Genomic DNA, 19,487 nt, shown 5'->3' on the forward strand with positions numbered 1-19,487 from the left:
TTGGCTATACTACAGCACCGTTTTCCAGTAATAATAATAATAATAATAATAATAATAATAATAATATTATTATTATTATTATTATTATTATTAACCATCATCATAACCTTTTCTCTTCTTCTTCTTCTTCTTCTTATTATTATTATTATTATTATTATTAGAAAGTGAATAAATCCAAATCATAAGACACTAAATCAGCAAACAAGATTCTCTAGCTGACATTATAGCGTTCAACATGCACTCATGAATACCATTGCTCGAGAATAAGCGACCGATAGTTTTTAGTGCTCCCATGTGGTGATTGTGAGGAACTGCATTGCAGAAAATCGTCATAACCTTGGCGGTAATCTATAATCTGTAAGGACATACAAAAGGAAATACAATTTAACAAATGCAGATTCTACGCAATACATATTAGTAGTCTAATCAAATACATAATAGTAGTCTAATCAAAACTGTATTAATACACAAAGACAAAAGATTTATACTTAATCTCCACTTCAGGCAATATAAAATCCATGCATTCTAATGATGCTAACATGTCAATGTGCAGAAACGGTGAATAAATTCATTATGGCATTATTCCTCAATTTAGTAATCAAATAGGAGTAGTAGCCTAAATTTGATGTACTTAAATGCCTTAAAGTAATATTTTGTGAAAATGTATTTAAAATATAAATATATAATTCCAAATTACTTTTTAGCCTACTATTAAAATTGGATCATGGTAAGATGATCCAAATATGGTGAATAAAATGACCTCAATTTTGTGAACGTCATTTGACGCTCGTCAATAGTGTCGAAGAAGGTGGTTAAAACACTGGTTGAAAAGCTGACCTGTGTTCAGTTCAGTGTGTGTGTTCAGTGTGAACTGTGTTGGGGTGAATAACACTCGCTGGTCCTGAATCACCCCGTGACGCACTTTCTCCTTCAAAGCCTCCGCTCGCAAAGACAGGAAGTGAAAAGACTTCACACCAATAGCAAACGTGGACCCGCCTCTGCAATGTTAATGACAGGCAGACCGTCCAGTCTGGAAGCGCGTCTGTGTGTTATTGGCACGTCTGAGGCCAATGCCGTAGTAGAGGTTCAGTACCCGTAAACTGGCCGGGCGTGCTGGTGTCCCCGTGCGAGGGAGAAGTGGCTGGTGGCGGTGAAGATGGCGGATGGAGACAGCGGGAGTGAGCGCGGCGGGGGCAGCAGTGGAGGCGGCGGGGGCTTCCCGCACTTCCAGAGGGAGCAGGAGACCCAGGAGCTGGCGTCCAAGCGACTCGACATTCAAAACAAGCGCTTCTACCTGGACGTCAAGCAGAACTCGAAGGGCAGGTTCATCAAGATAGCCGAGGTGGGCGCCGGGGGCTCGAAGAGCCGCCTGACCCTCTCCATGTCCGTGGCGGCCGAGTTTCGCGACTACCTGGGCGACTTCATCGAGCACTACGCGCAGCTGGGGCCCAGTAGCCCGGAGCAGATCGCGCAGTCCTCTGGCGGCGACGACGGTGGACCCCGAAGAGCGTTAAAAAGCGAGTTCCTAGTCAGAGAAAATCGCAAGTACTACCTCGATCTGAAGGAGAATCAGCGGGGGAGGTTCCTGCGAATCCGCCAGACCGTCAATCGAGGGCCCGGCTTTGGGGTCGGAGGCCCCGGGGGTGGCATGCAGGCCGGCCAGACTATTGCACTCCCGGCGCAGGGCTTGATAGAGTTCCGAGACGCCCTGGCCAAACTTATAGATGATTATGGCGGAGACGACGAAGAGCTGAGCGGAGGCACCGCGGCGGGGAGCTACGGCGAACTGCCCGAGGGCACCTCCATCATGGTGGACTCCAAGCGCTTCTTTTTTGATGTCGGGTCCAACAAGTATGGGGTGTTCCTGCGAGTCAGTGAGGTAAAGCCGAGCTACCGGAACTCAATCACGATTCCTTTCAAAGCTTGGAGTAAATTTGGTGGCGCTTTCTGCCGATACGCAGAGGAGATGAAAGAAATCCAGGAGAGACAACGGGATAAGATGTACGAGCGGAGGGAAGAGTCGGAGGGTGAAGACGTGGAGGATGACTGATGGAGTCGAGAAGTTCACCTCAGATCTGCTGAGAGTTGGTTACGAGACGCAGAAACGACCGAAGAAGTGCATGATGAATCGGACCTAAATAGCCTACTAAAATATTGTGGCGTGATATTAATTTGACAGAAAATATAGATAATGAGGTTGTGAAGTTAATGTGATGACGTTTGGGGATTTCAAGAAAACCGCCTAAAGCCATGAGCGAGTGATGTTTAATGAGGTGAGAAATATGATTTATTACTGAAACCGCCCTGTCCCAAACCAGAAGTTTAATTGTTCGAGATAATAATTTAAACTTTTATAATATCAAACACTAATGCTGCTGAATTTAAAAGGCAGTAAGTGCATGTGAATGAAAGCAGTTGGAAAGGATGCATATTGCTCAGTATATTTAATAAGAAATGTGTGAGCGTAGACATTCATTAGTCTGGATGGAGTCCTGTTGAAGCGCAAGACAGCGATAATCAAAGGACTTTAACTCTCTGAAACTTGTCCATCCATTCGATAGCTGTATAGGCTACTGACTTTGATGTGGAGAGTAGTTTATAAGCCATAGGAATCTTTACAATAAAACCTTTAGAGAAATTACACTGTAGACTAATGACATAGTCTATTACATGAAGCCTGACTAATTGGTATACTGACATGTTAAAGGCCAGATTGGGGAAGCCCACCTTCACACATGACAGGAGAAGGGGGTTGAGTGAGACGTGTGAAGAATGCAGAGTGCTTTTGCCCGCAACATCAAGGAATGTGGCACTGAAGTGAAACCAGATTATCAGAGCATTTGTCTTTTCCAATTTGGGTCCAAACTTAATGACCACATTAAAGTAATAAGTCATTTCTCCCTGTAGGTATAAGGACAGACCCGTTGAGTCAATGCAATGAAACCACACTCCTTTTTTATTTAAAGGACAGAATGCATAGAGGAGTATTTTCCTTTTGTTCCCTTTCTTTTTTTTGTTTAGAAAACTTGACAGATTATACTTTGACAGAATAACTGAACAAACCAGCATATTTTTAATACATAAAATAGAAAATATATGTGTATTACAGAATTATTAAAGCCGGAAAGGCAGTTTTGTAAAAAAGAAAAAAAAATAAGATATGAAATGGAAAAATGTCCAATGTATTTGTTTTCCAAAAATTGTGGAAGAGTATAACCTCTGTGTAAGTAAAGAGAGTTGGTATGATATATTGTGACAGTTTATTTCATAATATGTAAATCTCATTCCTTACTCATCACATGGAATGTACGTTTGTGTTGAGCTCACCCAATAATTTGTGGTATTTTTTGTCAAAATTACCCCATTTAAAGGGAAAGTTAAACCAGACAATGCTAAAGTGGCTAGCAATGAATAAAAAACTTATTTTCCTGGTTGGCAAGATTTCTTGCTAACAGGGAACATTAACAATTCATTTTTTTAAATGTTCCTGTTTGGTATGGTGTCATGCTAACAGGCAGCACTAGGTTTTTATTCATTATTAATCAAAAAAAATTTAAAACTTCCCCTTAAAGTGACATTTAATAAAAACGTCACTCGTGTCTGTCAATTGGTCCTTTTAGTAATTATGTTGTTGTTCATGCCCATATCTGATTGCCTGTTAAGTTATTAAGTCCTTCAACATAGTGTATGCTGCTATGTTGATGTTCTCATGTTTTGTCACTTTATTCTCAATCCTAAATATGATTTTAATGGGAAAGCAAAATATGATGTGAGTTCTTAAGCACCTTTTACATCTGTAGGTGTTGTCTAGTGTGAATGTTCAGAAAACTGGTCATGTATATTCCTTTTCTTCTAAAGAATATGTGAATTACCAAGCAGACTGATGATTCATCACCGTGAACAGTAAAGGTGTGTTATGTTGATTTCTTTGCCACATTTCATTGTCACACTTTAATTAGGCGAGACAACGTCCCAGGAAATACGGTGCAGTTTATAGAGTGATGTATATCTGGATATTTGTTTTTTCTCACAGCAAAGGATTTTAGGATCATTTGGAGGCACAACAGTGTTTTGCATTCATATATAAAATCACATTTTATCATCCCTACTGACTTGTACTGTTTCATGTCAAATGGCAGCTGTTCCAGTCATTATGTGTCCTGCTGTAAACTATCAACATCCTACTCAACACTTTCTAAATGTTTTTTTTTTGTTTTGTTTTGTTTTTTTTTGCCGAAGATGCACTTAAGTCCAACCACAGAGCACATTTTTTGACAGATAGATCACAATAAGGTAAATATGCCAGATGTAACCTGATGGGTTTCCTGTATAAACCTTGTTTTGGCACACTTGTCAGTTGCAAAATCAGTACTGACTGCTCTGTCCAGACGCTGGTTCTCTCTCTCTCTGTGTCTGTGTGCTCTGTCTAGATGCTGGTTTTCTGTCTCTGTGTGTGCTTTGTACTGGTTGCTCTGTCCATTGGGGTTCTCTCTGAATCTACAATTGCAGCAGCTGTTCATATGCAGCAGTGAGCTGACTAAGGCTGGCTATTTTAATGTAAGAGGCATGGGAAAGCTAGTGTTCCTGCGCTGGTGGCAGAGGAGGCAGCTGTGCCATTAGCTCGCAAATGCAGACAGACACAAGGGCTTGATCGTCAAGCCTGCCCCACACACACACACACACACACACACACACACACACACACCCCTCCCTCTCCCAAAAATGCTATGTTAGCAAGACTGCACCAAACATGCATACATCAAATTGGTAATGTTTGGACCATTCACTGTTCGGACAGTGAACACTGACATTTTTAGCCATTTTCAGGATGCATTTGGTGACCGTTGAGACTATTAAGTTGACATCAGACAGCTGCGGGGAACACCTGAAGCGTTTTCGGTGGCCTTGCTGGGGCGGTAGCCAGCCAAGCGTAACACAGCAGCTGTTGGTGAGACATTTCTCCCAGCTCTTCAGCTGCTGTAAAATGAGAGAGCCCCACTCCCCCATCAACACAACTTCATTTCCCAAGAAAGAAAAATAGTGATCAAGTTGTAAGCCTGTGAGATCTATGTGGTTGTAGTAGTGTATGGTAATATTTTTAATATATGAGTCTGTCATAACAAATTTAAATTATTAGTACAGTTCAAAGAGGCACTTACTGTTTGCTTTTTAAGAGGTAGTGGATGCTTTTAAAGTAAAACATCTGTTATACAAGGCAAGCCCAGATATTCCGCTTACTAGTATGCACTACATCTTATTTCAAAAGTTAACATGTAGTTTCTTAATAATTTGTGTCTTGATGGAAGTGATAACAGGAAGGAACATACACTGGAATGGGTTTATATACTTGGTTCCTGCCAGTTTCCTCACCGTAACTGGGTGATTTGTCTTCCTGTGTCTCAAGGTTGGGGAATGTGAAGGTTCTGTTGACCCTTCCCGTATGTCCAAACTGTTTTCTCCTATATTGAAATGATGACTGTCTGGGACGATTTCTCTTTACTATTCCAGGTCATTCTACAGAGCTCAGCAAATGTGCTAGTGGACTATTTTAGACATACAAGTATGGACTTAGCAATTTATGGAACATTCTTTCTCAAGTCTGAGAAATGGTTATTTTTCCAAGTAATCTGATGATGTAACCAGAGATTTTAATGTGAACAGCAAGCCCGTGTCCGGTTCCTACTCAGGTTTTCGGCATCCTCAATGTCTCGTCTCATGCGCATCGTATCCCTCCCTCCCTTCACTCTCGAAGTGGTGGGGAGGCAGACATGGTAAATATTCCTGCAGTAGGAACTCTGTCATGACATGAAGACAGACCCTGCAGTACTGCTGCTTCTTAACTGACCCCCTAAACTCAGCCTGCCTCCTGTAAACCACAGACTGGGTAGCCATCCATTTCCCTATGGCTGCACAGTTTTTCAAATGGAGATTTACAAGTCTATATTTAGAAAATGCTATGTATGTTTGTAACAGAATAAAGGAAATTATAATTGATGGAAAACAATTCCCTTTCCTGTTGTCTCTTGCTTTTGTATGTTAAGATTTTGTCCATTTTTAACATCCAAGAAGACAAGTAAAAAAAATACGATTGTTTTCTATTACAATACAATATTACATTTGTTTTATAATGGAAAATATGAATGGAGTATGAAATTGCCCCTATTTTTTGTGGTGATTCAAACTTTTTTTTCTATTTTTAAAGAGTAGTTAAACATTTTTCTCTTTGGACAATCAATCTCACACATCTAATTTGATTGAACATGCTTTAAAGCAAAGCAAATATATTTGATCAAAAACAATGAGAAAATAGATTTTAATACTTCATGCTGGAATTAGTTCACATTCAAGATGCATGCTGCTGCCTGAGTGGTGTCACTCTGGACTCTGTCTGTTTCTGGAACAGCTGAGCACTACATGTGATTTGGGGTTTGGTTGAGTGCAGCCACAGATAAATATTCACACTAATCGCCCTGTTGTGTTTTTCATGCTGACAGTTACACTGCTCAGTTACTTAGATTCTTGCCATTCTCCAAATTTGCAGAAAGTGTGTAGGTGAACACAGCATCCTTACAGTTTGGAGGAGGGCAGTCATAGTCAACAAGTTCAGTTAAATGCAGCTTCTCCCATCTACGTTGGAGTAAGAACCAACAAAGCCATTACCACTTCTTTCAAAGAGATTGTGAATGGGACTGGCGCTACAACCCTTGCAATCCGGGAGCAGGGGTTGCTTGATGGAGGGTTTGTGTGTTCACAGGAAGAAACCCTGCTCCCAGTACGCTGGGCTGCCTGGCTATATTTAGCCTGTGTTGCCATGTGTGCCCAGTGAGCATGGCAACACTGAGACGCATGTAGTCATTCTGCGCATGTGCATATGCAACACTGCAGGTGGTAGTGATGAGTACTGATGGTACAGCTACGGATATGCTAATGCTTACGGAGGAGCGCATGCCAGTACGTAGCAGATTCACGTTTATTGGCTGAATGGGCAATATTGCATATTATGCATATGCATGTTATGCAGTGTCCAGACACAAACATAAATATTTTTAAGATTCCTTCACTCAAAGATTTAAGACTTTTTTTTAGTTCAGTTTATATATTTCAAAGTGTCAATAAAATGGATTACAGTAATATTGAATATTCATTATATGGACAGACAAGTAGTTAGAAGCCTTATTAATATCTGTCTCCCCCACCCCCCACCCCCCCCAACCGGCCCCCCCCCCCCCCCCCCATTTTAGGATGAGTAATCTAGTTTGTGATCTTGGACTGCCTTTTGGAGCTATGACCGGTGTATAAAATGAGGCCAAACATTTTTAAAGATTTATTATACGGCAGCAGTGGCCAGCCAATGTGCAATACATCTTGGAAAGTTTTAGGATTGTAAAGGCGGGACAATATGAGCCTCCTGCAGCGCCATGATCTTTAATTACTTTTTGGTTACGACAGAGGGCGCTATTTCCCGTAGGGGTTTTGACACTTGAAAAGACCGCCATTGCCTGCGGCTGTACGATAACCGGAACCAGTAGCTCTGCGGAACTCCAGGCGTGTAGTTTATAGTAATATTATAAACAGGTCATAGTGTCGGAATAATCGGATATTTTACTATTTTGTCTCACCGCGACAATTTGACTTTTCTTAAGGACGTGCTTTACTTTCACTTTCATTTAGCACCGAGTGGATGTCATTATTCAGGTTTGTTCTTTTTGTTAAAAAACGACACATCATGTTAAAAACCAGAAGTGGATTATTAAAATTTTTAATTCACATTTCCGAAATCATTCGAGTAGTTTGAGCATCATTAGGTGGCTGTACCTACAGGCTAGTTGGTGTTCACCCACTGGAATGTTTATTTCCTCTGGACCTCCAGAGTCTGGAACCGATGGTTGTCCTATTTCATCTAGAAGATGTTGAAATTGAGCATTATACTTTTCCTTTCCCTCACCCCTACTCTTGATGCCAGAGATGGTGGAAATGTTGTATTTGGCAGTTTCGGTACAACTGGTCCATCGTTCGAATGGAAGATGAGATTAACGGATTCTGTTAAACCACTTCTCTACGATCTCTTAATCCACCCAAATCTGACTTCACTGAACTTCACGGGAACTGTACAAATTCATTTAGAGGTGCAGCGGGAAACGAAACACATCTTTCTTCACAGCAAGAACCTTCATATCTCAAAAGCATTCATTCTAGGATCCAGACATCCTCATCACCTTGTCGTCCGCGAGTCTGAACTATACGAGCAGATCGCACTGTTCTGCGAAGGCTTCACGTTTACTCGGGGAAACCATATAATACAGCTGCATTTCTCTGCTAACCTGTCTGACAGTTTTCACGGCTTTTATAAAGGCTCATACACCACGCGCAGTGGTGAAGTCCGGTAAGGAGACATTTTAATGAGATGCATTGTATGAATGTACAAGATTTTAGTTCATGTATTAATTATATTCAGGCTGATGAATTTAAACTTTGCCCAGAGAAAAATTCCAATTAATCACCATACATTCTAAAATCAGAATCACTGAAGAGTCATAGTTCAAAAATATCTGTTCACTAAAATCAGTCCTGCAAACCATTGTTTTAACTCTTTAGACTCTGGAGTGACTGTGAAGCATAATAACAAATAGAAACCAAAAAATGAATTGATGTCCTTTTCAGGTCGTTGGCATCCACCCAGTTTGAGCCCACACATGCCCGAGCTGCATTCCCATGTTTCGATGAACCATCCTTCAAAGCCAACTTTTCTATCCGTATACGTCGAGAGCCGAGGCATATTTCCATTTCCAATATGCCTAAGGTGTAGTCGGCTGGCCTTGCAGAACGGCACCATTGTGAATCAGAAAACATTGTTTGCATATTTGAACATGTATGGTATACATTTTTTTCTCTCCCAAAGTTGAAAACCGTGGAGCTTGCAGATGGTGTATTGGAGGACAAGTATGATGTCAGTGTGAAGATGAGCACCTATCTAGTGGCCTTTATCATCTGTGATTTTCTCTCCATCAGTAAGAGGAGCCAGCATGGAGTGGAGGTGGCGTGATATGTCCTTCTGAATGCCACTATTAATGCCATGGCTGCCTCCTGTACTTCTTTTTCTAGTGGAGTGTTTGTCCTTTGTCTAGATATCGGTGTACACCGTTCCAGGGAAAATCAGTCAGGCAGAATACGCCCTAAACACAGCAGTGACGCTGCTCGACTTTTATGATGATTATTTTGAAATCCCATATCCACTTCCCAAACAAGGTGAGTTCTGTGCACTGTCAAATAAGGTGCCGTATAATATGTGTCATACTTATGTTTTCTGTATCCTGTATAGTGAACCCTGCTTTAGTCTTTTAATGACCTTTAATGTGTTACATTGATTAAATAATTTACTATTTTCACACCTGTATGCATATTTAGATTTTATATAAAATGGCATTAACTGTTATGCCCAGATCTTGCAGCAATCCCAGACTTCCAGTCAGGTGCTATGGAGAACTGGGGCTTGACTACATACAGAGAGTCAGGGCTCCTCTTTGACCCTGAACGGTCATCTACCTCAGACAAACTGGGCATCACCAAGGTCATTGGCCATGAGCTTGCCCATCAGGTGGGGTCTTTGAGGTTTTCTGCATGTCTTGGGTCCAAACACACATTCCTATTAGTTTAGCTGCATTATCTAATTGTTTACCTGCAGTGGTTTGGAAACCTGGTGACAATGCATTGGTGGAATGACCTCTGGTTAAATGAGGGTTTTGCCAAGTTCATGGAGTTTCTGTCCATCGACATCACCTACCCTGAGCTGCAAGTGGTGAGACTAGCAGTTTTCTTGACCGTGTTATTGATAGTTGTGTAATCAAAGACACATTATTATTTAAATGTTCAATTGCTTCATGCACAACACCTTTGTTTACCTACTATAGAATGATTACTTCCTGGAGAAGTGTTTTACTGCAATGGGGGTAGACTCTTTAAGATCCTCCCACCCCATCTCTACTCCTGTGGAGAATCCTGCAGAGATAAGGGAGATGTTTGATGATGTATCTTATCAGAAGGTACACTGGCAGCTGACCTGGATTCTTTAACAGCCTTTCCACTCTTTACTTTATTATTTTAACTAGCGTTGTATATATTTTCTTAAGGGAGCCTGTGTTTTGAACATGCTACGAGATTTCCTGACCCCAGAAGTCTTTAAAATGGGTATTATACGTTACCTGAAAAAGCACAGCTACCAGAACACTGTGAATGCCCACCTTTGGTACAGTCTGACAAACGTAAGTTGTACTACAAGACAATCCTAGTGAATACACAATACTTAAGATCTTAGGGTAGCTTTGTTTCTTTTTACACATGTGAAGGATAAAAGTCAACAATATCAACCTCAGAGACAAATGTCAGTTATTTATTTATTGTTTTTGTTTAGGTATGTCAATCAGGTGACTTGGATGCAGGAAGACTGAAAGCAGCTGGTTTCTGCTCTGACAGGAAGTCTAGAACTTCTGCCTCCGTATGTCTCTGTGACTTTAGTTTACAGAGAAGTACATGTGTTGGAAATACTCTTAATCATTTTAAACAGCCTTGACTCTTCCATCCATTACATAAACCTGCATGAATAAACCACATTGTTATGACTAAGTGAGTTTATTAATTAGAAGCTTTTGGTCCTTATCATTGAATTAAAATTGTGTTTAACAGAAATGGTATATGGAGGATGACCTGAACGTGAAGGCTCTCATGGATACCTGGACACTGCAAGAGGGGTTTCCCATGATCACTGTGGAGGTTAAAGGTCGAGAGGTCAGACTGAAACAGGAGCGGTACCTTAAAGGGGCAGATCCTTCAAAGAATTCGAGGTAAAATTATGCACAATGTTCCTAGTTTGTTTGTTTTTATTTTACTGAAACTGATGTGTGCAATGTCATAACTGTGATTATTCTCCTGTCCATCCTTTCTTGTAAGTTTCCTGTGGCAAGTGCCCTTGACCTACATTACCAGCAGTTCCAGGTCTGTTCAGCGTTTTCTTCTAAAAACTAGAAAAGGTTTGTACCACATCAATTGAAGAGAAGGTGTGAGAACTATTCGTAAGACAGTACCATCTCTAATAAAGTTAGAGCCCTGCTTTGTACCATCTCTAATAAAGTTGGGGCACTGTTTTGTACCATGTTTTTTCCAGATGTGTTATATTTGCCCATGGAAGTGGAGTGGATCAAGTTCAACGTGGACATGCGAGGGTATTACATGGTCCATTACGAGGATGGAGGTTGGGACCCTCTGATCAGGCAGCTCCAGCACAATCACACGGTGTTCAGTGGGAACGACCGAGCCAGCCTGATCCACAACATCTTCCAGCTGGTCAGGTGTGAGCAAAACCACAGGATCAGTGCTTGAAATTCTAGCAGACAACGGAGATTAGACTCAAATAAGAATGTATTAATTTTTAAGTTCAGTGTTAGGAAGCCATTATTGGAGACCATGTGTTACCTCTATTGGCTAAGATGCATGGTCTTGTCTCTTATCTTATCTCAGCATCGGGAAAGTGCCTCTGGACAAGGCTCTGAGCCTGAGTGTGTACCTGAGGCATGAAGTGGAGGTGATGCCTGTCACACAGGCCTTCAGTGAGCTGGTGCCTCTCTACAAACTCATGGAGAAGCGAAATATGGCAGTTCTGGAGCACAAGCTGAAGGTGAAGGCATTAGGAGATAGTACAATTAACGACCAATATACAAGAACGAGAAAATGAGAGCAAACAAAGTAGTAACCAGTGGACTAAAATTAACAGGTTTTCACAGTCTCAGTTCGTGACTGAGTTAATTTGATAACATTTGGTTTTTATTCATTGTTGGCCCTTTTGAGTGGCGTGTTCCTTTAATAGTCTGGTGTGGTGTGCTATTCAGTAAACACGTTGCCTACACAAACCCTGTTTGCAGGGCTTTTTAGTTCACCTCTTCCAGGGCCTGATCGACGCGCAGCAGTGGAGCGACGAGGGCTCAGTGGCAGAACGTGTGTTGCGCAATTACCTGCTTCTTTTTGCCTGCGTACGCCGTTACGCACCCTGCGTCCGTACAGCCCAGGAGCTCTTCCACAAGTGGAAAGACGCAGATGGCGAGATGAGGTTGGCATTTGCCTCTAAGCCAGATATCGAATTCCAGTTTTTGCTCATTAAGGATGGAATACTGACAGCCACTGCACTCACCCCAAGGGCCTGGGATTCTGGGTCACATTCCTGCCCTCAGGTTGCCTGCTGATGTCCGGTTAGTGGTGTACACGGAAGGCGCAAGAACAGAAGAAGGCTGGGACTTCCTTCTGGAAAAATACCTCCACACCATGTACCCATCTGAGAAGGCTCAGATCAAAGCTGCATTGTCCTACAGTCCGCTGGCTCACAAGCTGCATTGGTTGGTCTGGATTTGTCAGATGAACACATGATCATTTAAACGATACTTCTACAGGGTCCTCGGGGTATTCATGTGTTTTTCTCTTTCTCTTTCCAGGCTTCTGGAGAGGGCTTTGAAAGGAGACATGCTTAAGACCCATGAACTGCCATCTCTACTTATTAGTGTCAGTAAAAACCCCAAATCCTACAAAATGGCCTGGGACTTCCTAAAGTCCAATTGGCAAGAACTGGTTAAGAAGTGAGTACATGCTGACCTTGCTGCCATTAACAGATCCAGTGAAATACTAATGTTTTTCTAAATTATTTGCACATTCAGATTTGTTCAGCACAAACAAACCTCTGTAAAACCCATTTAATTGTATGTTATTTTTACAGCTATTCACTATTTGCTGATATTTCTGCTGTCCAACATGTTGCTTTATATTATGGAAGTACTTCTTGCAAGGATTTAAGAATAGTTTTTGTAATGTAGTGTTTGTGCTTTTTAAGCTTGGTTTTCTCTAGAAATCCAGTGTTTTAGTGCACAAATAAAAACTTCATTGATTTACATTTATTGTTTTTCCTACAGGTTTGATCTTGGCACCTCCTCTATCTCACGCATGGTTGTTGGAGTGACCAATCAATACTCAACCAAGGAAATGTTAAACGAGGTGCGTGTACCTCCAAATATTATAAAAACATATCTACAAAATCAGTAAAGTGGTTAATCATGTTTTGCCAGGCTCAGATGAAGCTTAGTTTTATATATTGGCAAAAGAAAATGTACTTTATATCTTAGTTAACATTAGCTTCTTGAAATGCATTCTTAAAATGTAAGCTTTGTGTATAGTGCCGTGTTCCCTCACGTGTTCCCTCAGGTGCGATTGTTCTTCAGTTCCCTGCAAGATGACATGGGAGCCAGACTGCGCAGTGTTCAGCAGGCCTTGGAGAACATTGAGGAGAATATACGGTGGATGGAGAAGAACACTCCCCTTCTCACAGAGTGGCTCAACATCCACAGTGTCTGAGTGCGCTAAGAGCTTTGACAGGACTGGACAAAGATTATGACCAGTAATTATACCGACTACGAGTGGAAGAAGCTGAAGGTGTTTTGCATTTATGGACTTTTCTATGCAGGATTAGCTTAACGTGACTAAAAAAGGTTCGCCCATCAGAGTTGTGTTCCTTCATCAGGGGGACTGCAGAAGATTAAGTTGAAGTGACTAAAGGGCTACAGAACTGGGACCTGTCAGCCTAGAGACACTCGATATTTCAGTTTAAATTTGTAATACAAGTTTGACAAGTTCTTCTCTTTTTTTGAACAGACAAAACTAGGTATTTGAATTCCCATGTGGACTTTTATCATACAAAGTACAAAATAGCCATTTGATATATTCATTTAAATACACAAATCTCAAACAGATAGATTAAATACAGTGTCGTTAATCGAGAAATGTATCTAAACCAAAAATGTTAGTTTGGATTCATCTAAATGCTGCTCTAAACGACCACAGGGGCTGTGAACTGAATTTAGTTTTAACACCCTAAAGTGTATTATCAAGCATGTCTTATTGCCTGGTGTCAGCACATGATCAGCACTGCAAAACGTTTTATGGTAGATTGCGTCATGCTTGTTTCTGAATATGTTGCTTGCAGAAAGACCTGCTGATCCAAGTTTTGATTAAGAAACAGAAATTGTAATGAATATTTTTTGTAATGTAAAAACTTTTATTCACATATAACAGAGAATAAAAATGCTTTAAAGTGAATATTATGTAAAACATTTTTGAACCTATGAAACATTGTCAACAGCATAAAATAATCTAAATCCATTCTATATAAATGACAAGTATTTACAGATAACCAGCACATGCAACATCAAAACAAATAAAACACTAACACTCATGCGATATGTATATATAACAATCTGCACCCAAATTATTTTCCTGAGTCCCAAACAACCTATTAAGTGAAAATACAGGAGTTGTTGCAAATTCTTCAGAAACAGGAAGACATTTGTGCATAAATAAGTTAATAGAAGGAATTAAAACAGAATAAATCTGACACATTTGTCTATATCTGGAACATCTCCAACACTGTATACTCTTCCAAACTACCTGGATAACCACAATTAGTAACAGGAAAAACAGGCTCAGCTTGAGTCAGTATATGGCTGTCAAAACATCTCATTTCTGCTGCTTTGGCCATTTATAAAACATATATATATATATATATATATATATATATAAAATGTATGTATGTGCCTGTTTTTACCATTGTCCAGTAACAAACAGTAAAAGTTTACGCTTAGATGAGACACAAAGCTTCTGTGTGTGTTTGCTCTGGACCATTCTGGGAGAATGGTCTGCTTTCCGAGACTCTCTCATGCCTGTCAAGCGCTGTTGTCATAGTCGCTCACCATCCTCTTGATGTGGTTGAGCTTTGCCTTCAGATACTTGCATCGCTTCTTCTTGCCCTGATAATCACCACTCTGTACAAACATCCAGACATCTTTACATTCAGGGCTAAGTGTGGACAGCCACACCACACCATTACTGGAGGCTGTTTCTTTCACATGCCTCAGGAGTTAAACAAAACATTTCTTCACAAAATATATGATGTGATAGCACAGTAAAAGTACAAAGTGGATACAACTTTTAACCATTTAAACTATGAATTAAAGGACAAAACATTCAAACACTTTCTCCAACTTTACTGCAAATCTGTGAATCTTTCCTGTGAATCGGTCTGTGCTTTGTTTTAAAACCTCAGACTACTTTTACCATTTTAAAAACAGATAGGTTATTGATTTAGCTTACTCTCACCTTCTTTTTGTCCCTCAGTGCATTGTACTCATCCATGGCATCCTGTTACAATAGAATGACGGGTGAGGTATGCGTGAAACAAATTTATATTTTCACAACTGCCGTCATCATGGGCCAGAACACAGAAGGCACCTCGTTGGTGCATATCAGAAAAATATGAATGCTAAGGTAAACACAGGAATTTTCAGGCCATATTTGGCTCAACTCAGTGAAGTGAAAGAGGGAAAAAAAACAAAAAAAAACAAACAAAAAACACAAACACACAACCCAGCAGTTATTTCACAACACCCAAGGCAATCTGGTTTTCATACCAGGAACTGTGGAGTGCCTTCCTGGAGTTCATCAAGTTCCTGGTCTACCTCAGCCAGCCTCTTATTAATTTCATCCAGCTCTGCCTGTAGGCTTTTGTACTCCTGGTGATCCATGTCAAAATCACGCTTATAACTCTCTCTCTCCTCCACATGGGCAATGGGTGGGAAGTCACTATGATAAACATAGAAATGTCTATGTTGATATTTGAAAGTATATCTGAGAAGACTAAACCTTACTAAAAGTAGTCTAAATTAGAAGAGTCTCCAAGTTGGGCCTGAATGTTTACTGGTTTCTCTGCTCCCCAGAAAACCTGATTCAACTCTCCAGCCCCTCATGAGTTTCAAATGGATGTGTTAAAGCAGGACAAATGCTAAAGTGAGACAGTGGAGCCCTGGATCAGGACTGGGAAGCAATGAGGAAAACAGGAACAAAGGCCTCCTCTGTCACCACAAACGTTTCACTTCAGTTAACCATCAACCAATCAAGGTGTTCCACTCCCATTCCAAGGATGCTGGCCCATGTGAGCACGCTCACCTGGTGAAATCTTCGTCGTCCAGCTCATCTCCGGAGGACGCATAGTCTGCGTCATCCTTGTGGTAGGCATCAGCCCGGCGGGGGTGTTTGGCATGTTTTTTCTTGGGCTGGCTTACCGAACTGGTGGCTTCAGAGCTGCTGTAATAGGGAGCTGAACTCTGCAGGGGTATCTCATGATGGTCACCCCTGCAGAAAGAAAGAAATAACACAATCTAGCCTTTAGATGCAATACACTGACTAAATCATAGTGATACTCTCATCATTTTACCGCATGTCAGTCTAATACCTAGAGACTCCCACATACATAGAGCAGTCCAATACATACATGAACTGGGAAAGACTATAACAGAGCTGTACTTACACAAGACTGTTGCTGTCAGGTGGTTTATCATAGCTTGTGCTGTGGTCATCCACATAATTCTGTGAGCCCCCAAACTTCTCGGGATACTCACTGAACTCTGGGACAGCAGACACATTATTAACCTGAGAAGACACAAAGGAGGGGGGATTCCCACTGTAAATATTGTATATACTGTGTCTGACAATGGTGTATTGTAAATAAATAAATAGCAATAGCAGAGTTTGTTGCTTTACTGCTTTGGACTTTGAATAACATTCAACATGGGTGGATTTTTGGCTGCAACAAAGCAGAACACATGTTTGGACTTGTAGCCATCCAAAAGCAACCCCAAAGGAACATCGCCACACACACAGACACACACAGAGAGTATACAAGTGTGGGAGAAGTAACACTGAACAATAATGCAACCTGCAAATGACACTCCTCCTGGATTTTGCCCTACATGGATTTCAGGGACTAGTTTGACCAGTTTACACATGATATCTGATTGATATTCTCAGCTGAAACTCCTGTGAAACATGAATACATATCTGAGGATAATTACGTACATTCAAAAATTGGATCATTTCAAAGAGTCGCAAACACACACACAAAAAATAAAATATAATTCATTATATATATATATATATATATATATTTTTTTTATTTTTTATTTATTTTTTTTTATTTCACACACACAGATAGATAGATAGATAGTGTGTGCGTGTGCATGCGCGCGTGCATGTGTGTATGCGCACACACGCATACACGCACGCGCGCACACGCACACACACACACTTCTGAAAAATAAATTAACATACACATAGACAACGAAATACACAAAATGTGCTTCATATACCCCAGTGGGCCATTTGAATGATACCTTGCTGGTTTAAAAAAAAGAACACATTAGTAATTCTTCATTACTTCATTGCTAACACTATGTGGAATCCAGTTCCACAACTGTGAAACTGTCAAAACAAACCACTCCCAGAAACCAGGCGTGCAAGTTCCCCTCCCCCTCCTGCCAGTGGAGACAGAAACCTGACATTCCACCTGTACCAGGTTATCACCAAGCAACTCGAAACTTACTGCAGGCATTAGAACATAACAACACTTTAAGGATCCAGAAAGTGAGCCAAACTTCTACTCATTTCACCGTGCCCAAGATGGTACAATACATCCAAAAGCAGACAAAAAAGAGCAAGTGCTTTTTAAAATGGTAGCTCAAAACCAAACTGGATAAAATTAAACCAAACTACTTTTCACAGAAAAACCAAGGACCATTAAGAAAACAAATCCACTTACCCAATCCTCCACATCTTGGGGAGAGTTCGGATCTTCTACAAGTTTCTCTCGACGCCACACTATATTGTCCTTGCCAAATCTGTTAATTTTCTGCCGAGTCTTGATGGCAAAGACCATAACGATGACAAGGCAAAATGTGACCAAAAACCCAAAAACTATGGCAACCGCCTGGAGGACAATGAGAGAGAGAGAGAGAGAGGGGGGTTGCATTTCACTCTTACAGAGAAGTTAAAGAGAAGTCATATTTCTTTCCACTTTCATAAAATAAAAGACTACCCTCTTGGCAAATTAGTTGTCCAGAAAAATACAGTCAAATACATGTAGAAGAAGAAGAAGAACTAGACACTGTTACCACATTTTTAAAGAAGTGATCTGGGGCTCAACAATTCACTCAGAGTTACAAAAGGTCATCATGTAGTAGTCAGAAATGGGAAAAGTGCAGCTAAGCAAAGTGCTTACCTCCTGAGGATCTACCACACAGTAGTGATACAGGTACTGGTTCATCATTATACTTGCAGCCTGGGGGTCTTGGTACTGGGAACACAGGGCCCATATCTGATTATATAACACCGAACCTGAGGTCTGTGCCATTGGGTTAACCGCAACCAAGTAGACTATGGTGGCAACAAACATGAACAAAGCCAAGATGGCTGAGGAGATTATGACAGCCAGGTAGAACTTCCTGCTATGTGCCCATCTCTGGTGGGAGATCATTAAGATGAATATGACCAGGAGAGCAGCAAAGACGAAGATCGCCATGAAGATCATGAAGCCCTTTGCTTGCCTGGGGTCATTCTGTGAGCCCAGAACTCCGTAGCCAAAGCCAGAATATGGTCCCGACCCAAAACCTCCACCAAAGGAGGTACCACTGTTTCCATAAGGTCCATAGTTTCCATAAGATCCATAGCTGCCAGAAAAACCAGCCACACCTCCAGTAGTGTCCCAGGCTAAGGTGGAGGCCACACATGCAAAAATTCCCACACAAAGGATGATGGCAAGAACTGTCATGATCTTCATGACTCCTGGTGGAGATGACCACCGGTAAAAATGCTGGAACTCATCATCAGGGTAATAGGAGTATGCAGGTTGGGGTACTGCATTGCTACAAACGAACAGATATCATTTTAGCAATACAGTTACACATTCTTAATCAATTTTTAAACAAATTTGGGTGTTGAGTTACACTAGTTACACATACTGAGACTACTGAAACGAACAAGTGTAATATGAGATGAATTTGCCGTTATAATAAAGCAATCACATAAAAATGCTCAATAAAAACTACAAGAACTTACTATTCATCTTCAGACTCATAAGGAGGTGGGCTTCCTGGCGGCTTTTCAGACATTCTACTGTAGAAAGATTAAGATAAAATGGAAAAGCTTGTAAACAACTTTCCCGATTCTCTCCTAAACCGCAACGGAAGTCGGAGCAGTTCTTAACAAAAAGGCAAAGGCCTACCCCTAACTGAATTAGGCTTAGCGATCTGGCGTCTGTGTCCAGACGTGGCTATGTGCCACTAATCTAGAACGTTAAAACAATAAGGACGGGAGACGTAACCGAGCCAGAGTCTCCGCGTTATGTCCTTAACGAGCTCACCTGCTGACTCAGAGTGCTCCAGCTGACGGATATGTCCTCTACGGAGAGTGCGATACTTACCTACTCAGGTAGCCTATACTAAACCACGCCCACAGAAACACCAACCTGCGCATGTTTATGAGGTTCATCCTTTCCAACTTTTCATTTTTCCCCCTCAGATAAGTCAGTTATAATATATAGGTCACCGAATAGGAAATGCAGTTTGGATTGT

General features: G+C 41.0%; 3 protein-coding genes across 5 annotated transcripts; 2 read left to right on the forward strand and 1 right to left on the reverse strand.

Moving 5' to 3' along the window:
- Positions 1 to 1,058: 1,058 nt before the first annotated feature.
- On the forward strand, positions 1,059 to 6,004 carry purbb (purine-rich element binding protein Bb). The gene has a single exon (XM_027020628.3). The coding sequence runs from the start codon at positions 1,157 to 1,159 to the stop codon at positions 2,048 to 2,050; it is 894 nt and encodes a 297-aa protein (XP_026876429.1). The 5' UTR covers positions 1,059 to 1,156; the 3' UTR covers positions 2,051 to 6,004.
- Positions 6,005 to 7,490: 1,486 nt separating this feature from the next.
- Positions 7,491 to 14,127, forward strand: erap1a (endoplasmic reticulum aminopeptidase 1a). 2 transcript variants are annotated; one of them, XM_027020572.3, is made up of 18 exons: positions 7,491 to 8,383; positions 8,662 to 8,800; positions 8,900 to 9,034; positions 9,126 to 9,246; positions 9,441 to 9,595; positions 9,683 to 9,796; positions 9,909 to 10,040; positions 10,128 to 10,259; positions 10,409 to 10,492; positions 10,681 to 10,838; positions 10,945 to 11,024; positions 11,159 to 11,342; positions 11,512 to 11,668; positions 11,913 to 12,097; positions 12,219 to 12,380; positions 12,477 to 12,617; positions 12,948 to 13,029; positions 13,237 to 14,127. In XM_027020572.3, exons 1-18 carry the CDS (start codon positions 7,908 to 7,910, stop codon positions 13,384 to 13,386), a joined length of 2,787 nt encoding a protein of 928 aa, XP_026876373.3. In that variant the 5' UTR covers positions 7,491 to 7,907; the 3' UTR covers positions 13,387 to 14,127. The 2 variants fall into 2 exon arrangements, with proteins under 2 accessions (XP_026876373.3, XP_081558280.1); XM_081702154.1 differs by lacking the exons at positions 12,477 to 12,617; positions 12,948 to 13,029; positions 13,237 to 14,127 and having other exon boundaries at positions 12,185 to 12,365.
- oclna (occludin a) lies at positions 14,064 to 19,344 on the reverse strand. 2 transcript variants are annotated; one of them, XM_027020619.3, is made up of 9 exons: positions 19,277 to 19,344; positions 18,973 to 19,029; positions 18,137 to 18,779; positions 17,678 to 17,845; positions 16,391 to 16,512; positions 16,030 to 16,215; positions 15,495 to 15,666; positions 15,184 to 15,225; positions 14,064 to 14,849 (listed from the first exon to the last, which is right to left on the reverse strand). In XM_027020619.3, exons 2-9 carry the CDS (start codon positions 19,023 to 19,025, stop codon positions 14,751 to 14,753), a joined length of 1,485 nt encoding a protein of 494 aa, XP_026876420.2. In that variant the 5' UTR covers positions 19,026 to 19,029; positions 19,277 to 19,344; the 3' UTR covers positions 14,064 to 14,750. The 2 variants fall into 2 exon arrangements, with proteins under 2 accessions (XP_026876420.2, XP_081558285.1); XM_081702159.1 differs by lacking the exons at positions 15,495 to 15,666; positions 19,277 to 19,344 and having other exon boundaries at positions 18,973 to 19,270.
- Positions 19,345 to 19,487: the final 143 nt, after the last annotated feature.

This window comes from Electrophorus electricus, chromosome 19 (assembly GCF_041902795.1).
Source record: "Electrophorus electricus isolate QZ-2024a chromosome 19, ASM4190279v1, whole genome shotgun sequence".
Classification (NCBI taxonomy): domain Eukaryota; kingdom Metazoa; phylum Chordata; class Actinopteri; order Gymnotiformes; family Gymnotidae; genus Electrophorus; species Electrophorus electricus.

Excerpts from the sequence above, each read along its gene's own strand:
- purbb (XM_027020628.3), top strand. The coding sequence starts at position 1,157 with ATGGCGGATGGAGACAGCGGGAGTGAGCGCGGCGGGGGCAGCAGTGGA.
- erap1a (XM_027020572.3), top strand. The coding sequence starts at position 7,908 with ATGTTGAAATTGAGCATTATACTTTTCCTTTCCCTCACCCCTACTCTT. Across the intron at positions 12,381-12,476 it reads CTGGCTCACAAGCTGCATTG|GCTTCTGGAGAGGGCTTTGA; the intron begins GTTGGTCTGGAT and ends TTCTCTTTCCAG. Across the intron at positions 13,030-13,236 it reads CCAAGGAAATGTTAAACGAG|GTGCGATTGTTCTTCAGTTC; the intron begins GTGCGTGTACCT and ends GTGTTCCCTCAG.
- oclna (XM_027020619.3), bottom strand. The coding sequence starts at position 19,025 with ATGTCTGAAAAGCCGCCAGGAAGCCCACCTCCTTATGAGTCTGAAGAT. Across the intron at positions 17,846-18,136 it reads GTGTGGTAGATCCTCAGGAG|GCGGTTGCCATAGTTTTTGG; the intron begins GTAAGCACTTTG and ends ATTGTCCTCCAG. Across the intron at positions 16,216-16,390 it reads CCTGACAGCAACAGTCTTGT|GGGTGACCATCATGAGATAC; the intron begins GTAAGTACAGCT and ends TTCTTTCTGCAG.